The sequence below is a fragment of the Dendropsophus ebraccatus genome, chromosome 7 (genome assembly GCF_027789765.1).
Source record: "Dendropsophus ebraccatus isolate aDenEbr1 chromosome 7, aDenEbr1.pat, whole genome shotgun sequence".
Taxonomy (NCBI): Eukaryota; Metazoa; Chordata; class Amphibia; order Anura; family Hylidae; genus Dendropsophus; species Dendropsophus ebraccatus.
In genome coordinates, this window is record NC_091460.1 from 142,361,183 (window position 1) to 142,376,679 (window position 15,497).

The 15,497-nt window shown below is 45.0% G+C and overlaps 1 protein-coding gene across 3 annotated transcripts in view; it reads right to left on the minus strand.

The window, feature by feature from the left end:
- Positions 1–1,031: 1,031 nt before the first annotated feature.
- The window catches only part of CLGN (calmegin), a 30,809-nt gene continuing 16,343 nt past the window's right edge, over positions 1,032–15,497 (minus strand). For all 3 annotated transcript variants that reach the window (XM_069976856.1, XM_069976854.1, XM_069976855.1), the window contains exons 6-15: positions 15,206–15,287; positions 13,214–13,406; positions 11,854–12,043; positions 9,492–9,605; positions 8,164–8,320; positions 7,736–7,951; positions 6,516–6,635; positions 6,278–6,419; positions 4,089–4,189; positions 1,032–2,504 (exon numbers count right to left, since the gene is read on the minus strand). In XM_069976856.1, coding sequence (XP_069832957.1) covers positions 2,424–2,504; positions 4,089–4,189; positions 6,278–6,419; positions 6,516–6,635; positions 7,736–7,951; positions 8,164–8,320; positions 9,492–9,605; positions 11,854–12,043; positions 13,214–13,406; positions 15,206–15,287 — 1,396 coding nt within the window. In that variant the 3' untranslated portion in view covers positions 1,032–2,423. The remainder of the gene's footprint in view (positions 2,505–4,088; positions 4,190–6,277; positions 6,420–6,515; positions 6,636–7,735; positions 7,952–8,163; positions 8,321–9,491; positions 9,606–11,853; positions 12,044–13,213; positions 13,407–15,205; positions 15,288–15,497) is intronic.

Consider the following 15,497-nt stretch of genomic DNA (forward strand, 5'->3'; position numbering starts at 1 on the left):
TTTTTTTTTGAAAGCTTTAAAGTGTCACTGTCTTTAATTTTTTTTGCAGAAATCAATAGTACTCACGATTTTAAAGGACTGTACCAATGGGAGGAAACCCCCGTTCCTCTATGATACAGCTCCATTGATTCTAAAGGAGCCGTGTCATAGAGGGGCGGAGGTTTCCTCCCACTGGGGGTGGGTCAGCCCGCCTCCAGTGCTTCAGCCCAGGCCTGGTGGTACAGTCCCTTTTAAAGAAACTTTTTAATTGGGTTTATGACCCAAAAAATGCATTTTTAATCATTAAAAAGCAGTTTGGAGCTCTCCCCCTGTCTTCATGGTTCTCTTATAAAGAGAGGAGGGGTGGAGGGAGATGAGGCACCAAAACAGGACAACAGAGAGTTAATTTATAGCTACATCACCGGGCTATCTCCTCTGAAGTCAGCTCTGAGCTCTGAATATGGGCTTTCACACAGGTCCCACTGTAATTTTCACAATATAATGCAGGGATGGGGAACCTTCGGCCCTCCAGCTGTTGCAAAACTACAACTCCCATCATGCTTGGACAGCCAAAGCTTTAGCTTTGGCTGTCCAGGCATGATGGGAGTTGTAGTTTTGCAACAGCTGGAGGGCCGAAGGTTCCCCATCCCTGCATTATAGTGTATGTACCTTTTGGTAAAAGGATATAGATCAGTGTTTGGTGGTGGTGGTGAGGGATCACTGGTCTAGGCAGCGTATCCGCCCTTTAGAAATTGATAGCAGGCAAATTTTGTGACATTTTGTTTGTCCAAACATAAAGGAAATAAATCACCCGTTATATTAAATATTTATTTGAAATAACATTGTGAATTTTGTTACTTTAATAAACATTGACAACTTTTTGCTCAACATTCAACTATAAAAATTTGGAAGTTAAAATGTACATCAGGGGTGTCAAACCTGCGGCCCTCCAGCTGTTGCAAAACTACTATTCCCATCATGTCCAGGCATGATGGGAATTGTAGTTTTGCATCATCTGGAGGGTTGCGAGTTTGACACTCCTGATGTACATCATGTTAAAGTGTCACTGTCGGGGTTTTTTTTTTTTTTTTTACGCAGAAATCAATAGTCCAGGCGATTTTAAGAAACTTTGTAATTGGGTTTATTAGGCAAATCTGCCATTATCTGCATTTAGAAAGACTTTCCCCAGGTCTCCCCCCTCTCATTCACTGCTCATTATCAGGAAATCTCGACTCTTTTACATCAGTCATGACCTGTGTAACCTATGGAGAGGGGAGGAGGAGGAGGAGGGAGATTAGTGGCAGCAGAGAACAAAGGATTATACAGTGGAACCTGTGTGAAAGCCAGTATTCAGAGGTCAGAGAGGTCAGTGCTGACTTCAGGGGAGATAGCCCGGTGCTGTAGCTGTAAATTAACTCTTAATTTTCCTGTTTTGGTGCCTCATCTCCCTCCACCCCTCCCCACTCCATAGAAAACCATGAAGACAGGGGGGAGAGCTTCAAACTGCTTTTCCATAAAAGAAAATGCATTTTTCAGCTAATAAACCCAGTTCTAAAGTTTCTTAAAATCGCCTGTACTATTTGTACGATTTCTGCAAAAAAAATTAAACGACAGTGACACTTTAAATATACAGAATTGTTTCATTAGCATCAAAATGGAAACCTACTTTGTGAAAATAAGACAGTATAAATAATTGAACTCTGCGGCAGGCCCTATTATTAACCATTGTTGGGGAGCAACAATACTTCACATCAAATGTATAAAGAGTAAAATCCTTGTGACCCCGTACACATTCCTCCGACTGTAGAACCAGTATCTGAGGTCAGCCCTAGAAATATATATATACACATAGGTTCGTATTCATCTGTGCTTTATAGGATGCTTGTGGTCAGCAAATAACATAGCCTGCTATTGTAACCTCTTTAACAACCTGAGAAATGTTTCAGCCAGAAGTGATATATGTAATCACCCTAACTAGATCTTTAGCTAAAGTATTTTGTTTGGCCTAACTAGGACTGTGTCAAGTCCCTCTGGTGTGGTGCCACTTGGCATCGCCTGACATGCTACTATCACGGTATAGCAATTCAATGCAGAACAAAGTCTGTGCAGCCGACCTAACGGGCTCGGAGAGTGCAAAATATAACTGGAAAGTTATAAAGCAAAGAGAAATCCAGAATACAGTGGCCACTGTATATAACTGAACCAATAAACCTAGAGGACTACTGGGGATTGAAATAAGCAAAACCTGGATGTAGCGGAAATCTCAGAGAAAACTAATTCGCACCAAAGTGTAAAGTTTCTGCCAAAAACAGCATGGATGGAAAATTCTCAGGTTTCAAAAAGTCTTGCACCAAGAGGTAAGATGTGAATCCAAGTCAGCAGATCATGGCTGGAACCAATGTGATTGGCGAGACGGCTCTCTGTAACAGTCCATCTTTTAACAGTTAATCTTTCCGTACTCGTCTTTTACGGAGGGATTTCTTTAGGTTATCGCCACTATCCGCACCTTCGTCTGCCTCTTTCATCTGTTGAGGAAAGATAAAAGTTAGGATTAGCTCGTTTTTTGGGGTTTTTTTACGCATAAACCAACTTGGCAGTGGTCTATGAAGTTTCATATTGTGGTGGGAAATGCACTAGAGAGGAGCGAGCTGGGCTGAGGTTCGGGTTTGTACGAACCTGAACCATCAACATTTGAATCCCACTGTCTTCCCAGTCTGGAGGGAAGGTGGAGGGAGCCGGAGTCCCACCTGGAGAACAGGGATACAGTCTATGACCTTGGCTGTAGGCTTGATCAAACGCGAACCTAGACGGACCTTCCGCATTTGATTCCTGATGCCTTCCCGGTCCATGCGGAAGGAGAAGACAGCCCGGGTACCGCCTTGAATTCCGGGATTAAGCCTAGGCATTGGGAATCAAATGCGGAAGGTTCAACAAGGTTCAAGTTCTATAGAACCTAAGATTTTCCGCCGTTCGATCATCTCTAGCAGACAGCAGGATTCAAATGCCGATGGCTTGGGTTTGTACGAACCAGAACCTCAGTCCGGCTCGCTCTTCTCTAATATGCACATAGGTTATTGGGACTTTGTGACTATTGATCACGGGGCTACTTGCAGAGCACATCCTGGGACTTAGGTGGATAAAGTGTTGTAGAGCTGAATTTTTTCTTGACTAAGGGTCTACATCAGGGGTGGGGAACCTCCGGCCCGCGGGCCGCATCCGGCCCCTGAGACCTCCCGATGCGGCCCGCAGCTCCCCTGTGATGCTCGCCGCTCTGCTGGGGAAGAAGCCGGCATACACCGCATCCTCCGGTGTCTGTGACAGCTGGCGGACACCGGAGGATGCTGTCTGTGCCGGCTTCTTCCCCAGCAGAGCGGCGCGTGTCTTTAGTCTCTTGCGGGCCGCGCGCGATGACGTCATTTCATCGCGCGCCGCCTGCAGGAGAAGACCGGCACAGAGGACCTGGGAGAGAAGAGGACCTGGACTGCGTGGGAGCGGAGGTAAGGTGAGTGGGATGTTTATTTTTTTATTTGGGGGTTAACTAGGATCCCAGGGACATGATTGATGGGGGGGGGACAACTAGGCTACCAGGGACATGACTGATGGGGGGGGAATAACTAGGCTACCAGGGACATGACTGATGGGGGGGGGGACAACTAGGCTACCAGGGACATGACTGATGGGGGGGGACAACTAGGCTACCAGAGACATGACTGATGGGGGGGGGGGGGACAACTAGGCTACCAGGGACATGACTGATGGGGGGGACAACTAGGCTACCAGAGACATGACTGATGGGGGGGGAATAACTAGGCTACCAGAGACATGACTGATGGGGGGGGAATAACTAGGCTACCAGAGACATGACTGATGGGGGGGGAATAACTAGGCTACCAGGGACATGACTTGGGGGTTAACTAGACTACAAGGGGCATCACTGGGGGTTAACTACAATAGCAGGGGCACTAGGGGAACAATACTATGCCTTGTCCTGGGTGCTGCAAACCCCCGCTACTAACTGCCGCGCACGGTATGCGGCCCTCGAATGATTTTATTAATGCCCGACCGGCCCTCGACATGGAAAAGGTTCCCCACCCCTGGTCTACATTTACCTCATCATCTGAAGACTGATTTACTGCCTCTTCAGCATCTTCATCTTCTTGACTGAATTCTTCATCTTCCTCCTCATTTTCTGTCCTATCATCTACATCGCCTATCATATAAAAACGGTTTTATTAGAAGACATGGCTAAGATCACTGACATTGCTGATATCATGTCGGACCCCCCCCCCCCCCAGATACTCTAGGTATCACCACTGTACTGATATTTATAGTGTGACTGTCATTTAAAAAAATTTTTTGCAGAAATCAATAGTACAAGCGATTTTAAGAAACTCTGTAATAGGCTTTTTTTTTGCTTAATAAAAACTCTTTCTGTACTCAAAAAGCTGTTTCCCAGCCTCCCCCCCCCCCCTTCTTATCTGTTCATCAGGCAAAAGCCGTCTTCATTAGGGTACATGCGCACTACAGAATGGCGACGGAAAACCCGTTGCGCATTCCGTAGCTCCCACCCACTCGCAGACTGTGGCGGGCGGGCGCGCATCTCCACCTATGTCATATACTCCATTCTATGCATGGGCGGATTCCAAAGGATGAACAGGTTATGTATAAGAGTAATATTGCACATCATTTAATGCCACTGTTGAAAGTAGAGTAAACCAGAGAGCACAGCACTCGTATGCTATGCGGTAAGACAGGTGTGCGCTATTGATACAAGTACATCCCTAGTTAATAACGACCCCAGTCAGGTCCCAGGGAGCAATGCACCTAGGATTTCACTGCATTGAACGCTTTAACTAGCAGACGGCAGTGTTATCTTTCGTCTCCCTGAGATCAATGATCTGTTTCTCTTATAGGTCCCCACAGATGGTAAAGCCATAAAGTCAGATGGAAAATAAGAGACCGCTAAGCTGCAGATCATTCGTATAGGGACGCGCGTGTATTAGCTTTACATTGTGTCAGTACTTGCTGGAGACTGATGAAGCGGGTGACTGGGCATGAGTGAGGGCATGGAGGCAGACAGGTTTTTAGTATGGCACATTTACACACAGATGTTGCAGCTGGGCCTGTAGATCCCACACACTCTGAGGGCCTGTTCACACTGCAGAAAACAGGCGGAAATTGAAATAGTGAGGCAGGCGGGATTCCACTTGGAATCCAGCCTGCCTCACTATCTCAACGGGGCGGGGGCAGCCGGTGGACGGTTCCATCACTCATACTTTGGTAATGGATTTCTGCTACTATTTAATATTGCATTACTGGTACTTCTTGTGAGAGACCTTTATAGGTCAGTTACAATAGCGATACCTGCTACAACAGAAGCTCACAGTATCTAGTTTACATTCTCATATGTCCACCTGCAGTACCCCCCGTTTGTATGTTCATTGTTTTTAATATTTTGATTCATTGTTTCTATGTACTGTCCTAATTATGTGTTTTTATCAATAAAGGTTTTTCTATTTTTGTGAATAATATTGAGGTTCAGTGATTTCTTTTAGGTTTATAGGGATTCCGCTCGGAATCCCACTTGCCTCACTATCTCAACATTATATATAGGGCGCCTCCGATCTCTGCGACTCCCTGCTCAAAGAATTGACATGTCAATTCTTTGAGTGACGAGCCGAGGCGCCCTATGCATAGCATTGAGATAGTGAGGCTGGCGGGATTCCAAACGGAGTCATACATCTAGAGACCAGGCAGGCCAAGGAAGTGTTACAACGTAACAAAGACATCTCTTGAAACGTCTGAACGTAAGGGCTGTCTAATACGGCCCTTACCCCCTACAATCACCAGTACCCTTCACTCTTAGCCCTTAGACCTGTACATACAGACACTGGTTACTCACTGTCTTACCCACCTTCACTTGCACTATCCTATTAATAAAGTCCTCACAATTGGTATGAGCAGCAGACTTACACTGTATGCCTTCTGCACAGTTAGCCAGGAAGAAGTTAAGTAGCGATGCACAGCATCTCCGCTTAACTCCTTGGGTGCCAGACAGTACACAGTGATCTATATAGATGTAAAGATATGCTAAATCATAAATAAATGTCCTGTACAGAATCTGCACAATACAAGCCAGAATTCAGGTGCACCGGCCTTAGTAAATGTGTCGGGGTGAAATTTTCACATCGGTTATTTACATTGTTGCTCCTCAAACACATTGTAGTAAAATAAAGCCAGGCTAATATTATGCACGGATCACGCTAGTATATAGATATTCAGTCAAAAAGATGTTCACCGTTGTCCAGGGTCGCCTTCCTATGAACGTCAGGGCTTTCCAAATCCCCCTTCTTTATATCTTTCTGCACAGTTAAATCGTTTTCATCAGGATCTAGGAAATCGCTCATTGAGAAGTCTGCATCCTCCTCTTCTTCAATTTTCTATGGAAAAAAAGAGCACAAAATAAGTTTATTACATGGCTCAGAAATGTAGTAATGATGGTAAATGGTAAAAACAAGAACAGCGAATGTCCTAACCTTTCTGGGCCAGCAGAACAGGACCAGAAGGCCCACGGGGAGGGCAGCGGTCAGGATGTACAGGCCCCACAGCCAGGGTCGCTCCTCTGCAGCACTCAGGAGTTGATTAATCATGCCTGGCTGGAAGAAAGGTTATAGAAGAAGCATCTGCCGTCCATCAGCCCAACCAACCCGGCCTGACCCCTATACACCTCAACAAACTAAGACGTGGCCGCAGCCTCAAGCTTTTAAAATTAATCTACTTGTCAACATGGATTAGAATCTTATTCAGGCAGATGCTTCTATTATGTCATGAAACATAAAACTGTAGAATTCAAAGAGGCCACTTCTCTTTTTCATGACTATATATATATATATATATATATATATATATATATATATATATATATATATATATATATATATACCCTGTTTTCCCTGAAAATAAGACCTAGTGGAGGTTTTGCTGAATTACTAAAAATAAGGCCTCCCCCGAAAGTAAGACCTAGCAAAAGTTTTGTTTGGAAGCATGCCCACCGAACAGATGGGATTCTTTTTAGCCCGCTGCCAATGTCCCCTACCTTCACCATTTGTTGCAGGACATGAAGACCATCACCTACCGCCAACCCCGTTGTCCCCTACCGCCAGATGTAGGGCTGCACAGTCTGTCGATAGCCCGCCACCTGCCGCCATACCGTATGCTGTCCCTGCTGTGCTGTACGAGAGTGTTGTGGTAGACAGCCCCGGTGGCCTGAAGCTACCATACTGTATGTCCCTGCTGTGCTGTACAAGTGTCCTGTGGTGAGCTCTCCCTGGTGGCCAGAAGCCATCATACCATACGCTGTCCCTGCTGTGCTGTAGTAGTGTGGGTAGTGTGTTGTGGTGAGTTCCTCCTGGTGGCCGGAAGCCACCATACCAAACGCTGTCCCTGCTGTGCTGTAGGAGTGTGCTGTGGTGAGCTCCTCCTGATGGCCAGTAGCCGCCCTACTGTAATCTGTCCCTGCTGTGCTGTATAAGTGTGCTGTGGTGGGCGGAAGCCGCCATTCTGTGCATGTGACATGTGAATTCTTTTTCATGGAAACATCCCCTGAAAATATGACTTATATAAATTTTTGCTCCCAAAAATTCTCTAAGACACTGCCTTATTTTCGGGGTAACATGGTATATATGAAATCTGTTTTTATGGTGCAATATCACCTATATACACAGACAAATGTGGGTTGGTGTAAGCCATGGCAAACCTCATTGGCGCTGGCCACCAGTTTCTTCAGTCCCCAGCTATCAGACGCCCAGCGGTCGGCCACCTCCTTCTCTGTGCAGATGATAAAGTTGTCAAAATAAATATCGGGAGTCATTGACCAAAGCTCCAAGCCGACCGCACTGAACGGAGTCATTCTGAACGGATTAAGATCCTCGAAATAATGCGGGTTCGGGATTTTACGCGGTTTCCAAATTCCCTGTACATAAGCAAACAATAAAAGATAAAGATTTGTTATACAGGTGGTGTAAAGTAGATGGGACCATATAGAGCAGGGATGGGGAACCTTGGCTCTCCAGCTGGTGCAAAACCACAACTCCCATCATACATGGACAGCCAGGCATCATGGGAGTTGTAGTTTTGCAACAGCTGGAGAGCTAAGGTCCCCCACCCCAGATATAGAGTCATCACCTGGTAATCAGGGTTCTCAATCATCGGGGGCTTCCATGGTCCCTTGTAGTTGGGATTGTCTATAAGCGGGGGGGTCCACTCTCCACATCCAGGCGCCGTCTTACACTTCGGGTTAGAAACTAGAGGAGCTTCCCATTCTCCATCCATGTCATCATTCCTACCAACGCCAAAGGAAACCTTCATAATATTGTAATACCATGCAAATTATACAGTATATATATATATACAGAATACACTGCACTATATACCTATGGCTGCTAAACATTTATATCACAAAGTCTTTCAGATAGGAGACTGGTATATGGATGTGGACTGGAAAAATACTGTAGAGATACATAAAAAGTTGAGACCCTAATATGAGGAATAACGGCCTGAATTAATATCCAGAGCTGCATTTCTCATTCTGCCTCAGAGCTGAAATCTTCCAGCATTCCCTGCTGGCTTAAAGGGGAACTATTAGCAGGTTAGACAAATCTAAACTGCTGATATGTCCCTATTGCACAGGTGACGCCGAGGAGGAAGGTATGTCTCTTATAGTATGTCTCCCACCTTCATGCTCGGCGCTGTTCCGGTGCAGTTAGGGGTGTGAGACATGGAGCACATGACTATCTGCCCAGGAACGGCACTGAGGAGGAGGGTAAGAGACATGCTATAAGAGACATACCTTCCTCTTCTGTGCAATAAGGACATATCAGCAGGTTATATTCCTCTAAGCTGCTGATTCCCCTTTAACGTCTGATCAGAATTTTCACTAGAAATTTGTATACTGCACAGCGCACTATTATATACAACCTAGAGAGAGAGAGGAGCTGCTGCACATCCCACCTATGGGATAGACTTGCAATTTACTTCTATTTAAAAATCTTAAGTCTTCCAGTACTTATCACCTGCTGTATGCCCTGCAGGAAGTGGTGTATTATTTCCAGTCTGACACAGTGCTCTCTGCTGCCACCTCTGTCCATGTCAGGAACTGTCCAGAACAGGAGAGGTTTTCTATGGGTATTTGCTGCTGCTCTGGACAGTTCCTGACATGGACAGAGGAGGCAGCAGAGAGCGCTGTGTCAGACTGGAAATAATACACCACTTCCTGCAGGACATGCAGCAGGTGATAAGTACTGGAAGACTTAAGATTTTTAAAATAGAAGTAAATTACAAATCTATAGAAATTTCTGAAACCAGTTGACTTGAAAGAAAAGATTTTGGCCGGAGTACCTCTTTAAACACGTTCCTGATATATCAGCAGAGTAGTTTCTGGGTGATTCTAGATTGAATGGTTGGTAAATTATACATATAACAATAAAGTCCTAAAAGTAAAAGCAGCTTCTTACCAGTCATTTGGCTTCTGAGCCTCCGGGTCGGGTACCAGGTGAGGCTCATCCTCCATCCAGCCCTCCGGTCTCCCAGCATTCACATCCTCTATTTTCGCCGACCCTCCTTCATCCCTACAGCGTACATTAGTATATACAATTATAATAACACACATGTAATACAATAAATCCAATAAGGAGGATAAAATGCCAGCAGAGAAATCATGTGACTATAATGTACAACTAATAGGATCAATGAGCCGGGGAAGAGGCGATCAATAGAAATCACTTAGAGCAGATTATTATAAGTGCATTCGGTCCGTCTCTCCTGGCTTTCTATAGTCCTCCAACATGGAGTTATTATCTATCTAAATTATTAAAGGGGTACTCCAGTGTGGGGGCACTTTTTTGCTGGGACCGGGGAGGAGGTGGCCGAGGGTAAAGATGTCCACTGACCTCCCTGGTTCCAGCGCCGGGTCCCGCATCGCGGCGCTTCGGTTCCCGGCCGCTTCCGGGTGTCTGACACGGGCCCAAGACGTGACGTCTCAGGTCCGCTCAGCCACTCAGTGAAGGAGGCGGGATCTGAGCGGACTTGAAACGGATCCCGCCTCCTTCACTGAGTGGCTGAGCGGACCTGAGACGTCACATCTTGGGCCCGTGTCAGACACCCGGAAGCGGCCGGGAATCGGGCACCGGAGCGCCGTGATGCGGGACCCGTCGCTGGAACAAGGGAGGTGAGTGGACGTCTTTTCCCTCGGCCACCTCCTCCCCGATCCCAGCAAAAAAGTGCCCCCCCGCTGGAGTACCCCTTTAATTCCTCTTGACTTTACATAAGTGAGAGGTTACACTCTGCACAGCGTTACAGATTCACTCAAGACTAAGTTTTCCCATAGGGAATTTATACATTTTAAGTTCAAAGGGATTGTCAACAAAAAGTTCTCATGTGGGTTCATACGATTGGATCCGGCACCTTCAGCTCTGTGTTCAGCACCATGGACAGCACGTTAAATAGCCGCACATCACAGGGAATGTTTTTGGTTGTTGCTACGATTATCGGCCATACTCGGCCGATATCGTTGATCGTTCATGTCGGCTGATGGTTGCAGTCGATTGTGTTTCAACCATGTCGAAAAAAAAACGACTGTGATAGCAGACTGCCACTACCCTCTATGGGCAGCCCCCCTCCGCAGCTTCCCTCGGCCCCTCCCGCTACCACCCGCTCGCTGCTGCCGAGTGTAATAGCGGTGGCAGCGAGTGGGGAACAAGGAGCAAACGAACGCTGACAATGCTAGTTTGCTCCTCACAATTGGCCCCTGGACTAGGGGCCTAACTTGTGAACCACAAGAGATATTGCAAATCTGATTGTAGCCATCGATTTCTGAAATAATTCTGGTCTTCTTTGATATGCTACATGGCCACCTTCCTGTTGGTAAAACTTACCCTTGATCCAAGATGGTAGCTATGTTCCAGACATAGCCTAAAACACAGGTGTTAAACTCAGGCCCTCCAGCTGTTGCAGAACTACAATTCCCATCATGCCTGGACAGCCTTCGGCTGTCCAGGCATAATGGGAATTATAGTTCTGCAACAGCTGGAGCGCCTGCGCTTGACACCCCTGGCCTAAAAGATAGACCCCCATCACTCATTACTTTCTGTATTCAGATAAGTCACTTCCTCTTTAGTTTCTGAAATGAAAGGGTGTGCTGAGACTTTTGACCCTTTACAGTAAATGCATTTGATCAACATGGAAAATTCATAACTAGACACATAGATTATCACCATCATGTAATCCAACCCAAAATGTCTATGGAATTTCCTTACATTCATGTATTATTAATGGTTGGCTTTGGTTAGGTGAAAATAACTGCTTATCCTGCTCTAATTTCTCTGTTTTTTAAAGGGGTACTCTGGCAAAAATCTTTTTCATTCAAATCGAATGGTGGCAGAAAATTATATAGATTTGTAATTTACTTCTGTTTAAAAATCTCTAGTCTCCCAGTACTTATCAGCTGCTGTATGTCCTGCAGAAAGTTGTGTATTCTTTCCAGTCTGACACAGTGCTCTCTGCTGCCACCTCTGTCCATGTCAGGAATTGTCCAGAGCAGGAAAGGTTTTCTATAGGGATTTGCTGCTGCTCTGGACAGTTCCTGACATGGACAGAGGTGGCAGCAGAGAGCACTGTGTCAGACTGGAAAGAATATCCCACTTCCTGCAGGACATACAGCAGCTGTTGAGTACTGGAAGACTTGAAATAGTTTAATAGACGTAAATTGCTAATCTGTATAACTTTCTGAAACCAGTTGATTTGAAGGAAAAAGAGTACCCCTTTAATTCGGATATCATAGAACTGCACTTGGTTACAACTAAATAATTCCGGTCTTACCAATCTTCCGGCCTGACTGCGTGGGGATCGGGAATTTTCGGTCGTTCATCCCACTCTAAAGGTTTCTTATCTTTTGGATCATCTATTTCTTTCGGTGGATTCAGAGGCGGGATGACGTCTTCCAGAAGACTTCCTTGGCTGACAGCAGTTTGATCGATCAGTATTTCGTACGTGTTGTCGGGTTTTAGAACTGGTAAGTAAGAAATATTGGTTAATGGTTATTGTTCTCTATAGAGACATGAAACATGAATTCTATTCAATCCCTACAAATAATAACAATTCTGAATTGCACTGGAAATCTAACCCTTAAAGGGAAACTAACAGCAGGTCAGACGAATCTAACCTGCCGATATATCTCTATTGCGCAGGAGACGCAGAGGAGGAAGGTATGTCTCTTTATAGTATGTCTCTTACCTTCCTCCTCTGGCCCGCCCCTTTCTAAGGATAATGAATGTAATGGGCCGAATCGGCGCTATGGGGGGGGGGGGCAGTGCTCCTAGCAGTCTTACAGGACCATATATCAAACTACCGGAATGGTGCTGAGGAGGAGGGTAAGAGACATACTATAAGAGATATACCTTCCTCCTCAGCGTCTCCTGTGCAATAGGGACATAGCAGCAGGTTAGATTTGTCTGACCTGCTGATAGTTCCCCTTTAATAAAGTTGGGATCATGCCTGATTTAACAACCCATTAATTTAAAGAAGCACTCCGGCAATTTTTTGCCTCTATAATGCACACTCACCACTACTTTTCCTGCAGTGCCGTCTGTTTCATACCAGCTCTGCTGTATCCGCACATTTCACTATCTGCATCTGGGTCAGATTGCAAACTGCATTCTCTCTCTTTCAAATCTGCTTTCTATCCCATGATGCATCATCACATTATAACACATGTAAAGGTTTATAGGGTTGCTTACCAAAAAAAAAGTTTTCTTTTAAATCAACTACTGCGTGAAAGTGCCAGAGATTTGTCATTTACTTCTATTTAAAAAATCTTCCAGTCTTCCAGTACTTATCAGCTACTATATATCCTGCAGGAAGTGTCTCACAGTGCTCTCTGCTGCCACCTCTGTCCGTGTCAGGAACTGTCCAGAGCAGTAGCAAATCCCCATAGAAAACCTCTCCTGCTCTGGACAGTTCCTGACACGGACAGAGGTGGCAGCAGAGAGCACTGTGTCAGACCGGGAAGAATACATCACTTTCTGCAGGACATACAGCAGTTGATAAGTACTGGAAGACTAGAGATTTTTATATAGAAGTAAATTACAAATCTATATAACTATTAAAGCAGACATTTCTTTACACGGCTGCACCCTCACTATTTCCAATATATATCACTTTTATTCCGGTAGTAACATACTTAAAGTGTAAAGATGCGTCTTCTTGTCAGTAAAGAATTTCTTTAAGTCAACTTCAGGGCGTTTTGCGTGTTTCTCGTCATAATCCCCGATGACAGGGTTCTTATGCCGGAAGATGAAGTGCAGCTTATAGTCTTCTCCGCACTTGTCTGGACCAAACATGATGGTATACGCCGTCCTATCGTGGAATTCTTCCTGGGAAACGTCAAAGAAAAATCATTTTACATCAAAAGCCTTTATTATTAGTGTAGAACATCATCATCCTAATAATGGGAAACAAAGCAGGTTAGAAGACTCCGACCCCCTGTTATGTTCTCATAGGAGGAGATTTATCCAACATGGTGTAACGTGAAACTGGCTCAGTTGCCCCCGGCAACCAATCAGATTCCACCTTTCATTTGGAGAATCTTTTTTATTTATTTATTTATTTTTGTGATCGAGAAATCCTAAAAAGCATTATTGATGGTTTCCTAACCTAAAAGTGACAATTCTGACTTCTCTACACAGGTGTAAAGGGTAAATTTAGCGGTTTTCATACCTTATTTTATATCATAGGTCATGGTGCTTGTTTAAGTAAAAAGTCATCTTTTATCATCTGCTGATTGTGCTAAGTGGGCGGGGCTTCACGGCAACAGCGCAACGTAGCCCTGCCCACAGCATCACCGTTGGCCCCACCCCTCTGTGACATCATTAGCACATAGGCCCCGCCCCCTTGATGCCCATTGTATGGGCCGACCGAAAGGGGGTGGGGCCTACACCTTCAGGCCAGCCTGTTCCAATGGTCGATGAGGGTGCGGGGCGTATGTGCCTATGATGTCAAGGGGCACTGCCAACTGTGGCGCTGTGGGCGTGGCTAAAGCGCCGCCCACTTAGCACAATCTGCAGTTGATAAAAGATGACTTTTTACTTGAACAAGCACCATGACGTATGATATAAAATAAGGTATGAAAGCTGCTAAATTTACCCTTTACACCTGTGTAGAGAAGTCAGAATGCACAAAGGGGGTGACAGTGTCACTTTAAGTACTGACTACTGTCAGGAAATACTGATGGTTTCCTGAAGCCTCCTGAAACACTTCCGGAAGCCTCCTGATCAGGATTTCCTGACAGTAAAAACACATATGTCCATGTGCCTGTGGCCTAAGGTTCCCGCATCAGGGAAATCTATCCTGACCCATAGGGTTCTATTGGGCACGGACACCCCTGAGGATTTTTCCTGAAGGACGTCCATTCCAGAAAATAGGTCAGAAAATTATAGAACTTGTCCTATTTTCTTCTGGTATTCCATTACGAATGGATCCATAGAAGTCTACGGGAGTGTCCGTAATTATGGACGCTTTCTTGATGCACATTCTGAATTACAGACGCTATAACTGAATTGACTGAAATCCTGAAAGTAATCCTGATGGTTTCCTGCCTGTAATTACGGATTACTGTCAGGAAAAACTGATGGTTTCCTGAAGACTCCTGATCAGGATTTCCTGACAGTAAAAACTGAGATGCAAGTGTGAAAAGGGCCTTAGGCCAGTAAGAAGATCTGGATTAATTCCTGGAATTCTATTGGGCACAGACACTTTCTGCTCACTCATCCCTCTCTGCCCCTCCCCCCTCCATAAGCTTGGATGGGCAGTGTAACACCGCACTCACACTGCTGTTTACGGCTTTCCCCTTTGTGATGAACATATAACAAGTGACGTAGAGGAGGAGGAAGAACAGCCTTGTGAGTACAGAAGGATGCTCTTTTGTCTAATAAGATATATTACAGTTTCTTATATTAGCTTGTTCTATTGGTTTTTACAGCGTTGTTTGAAATGACAGGTGCACTTTTTACCTTTTCCCTTATTTTTCAAAGCAGGACACATACTGGAAGTGCTGGAAAGTATAACATTGATATCTATCGGAACGCATTGATATCTATCGGAAGGCTCCCAGTTTTAACTTGTGATATGTGAAATATAAAAAAAGGATATAGCAAAAACCACTCAACTCACACACCAGATTCAGATCACTTGAATGAGATAGAAGTTTGATATATGCGCCCCCACAATCAATGCCATCCTGGAAGTTCACCTCATACCTGAATGAAAATATAAAATAGCAGGAATAAATAATACTGCAATAGATCTGTATTCCAATCATCATTTTAGCCCAAACCCGGAGTAGATACCAAACAATTTTGTAGTTTACTTCTATTTAAAAATCTCTAGTCTTCCAGTACTTATCAGCTGCTGTATGACCTGCAGGAAGTGGTGTATTCTTTCCAGTCTGATACAGTGCTCTCTGCTGC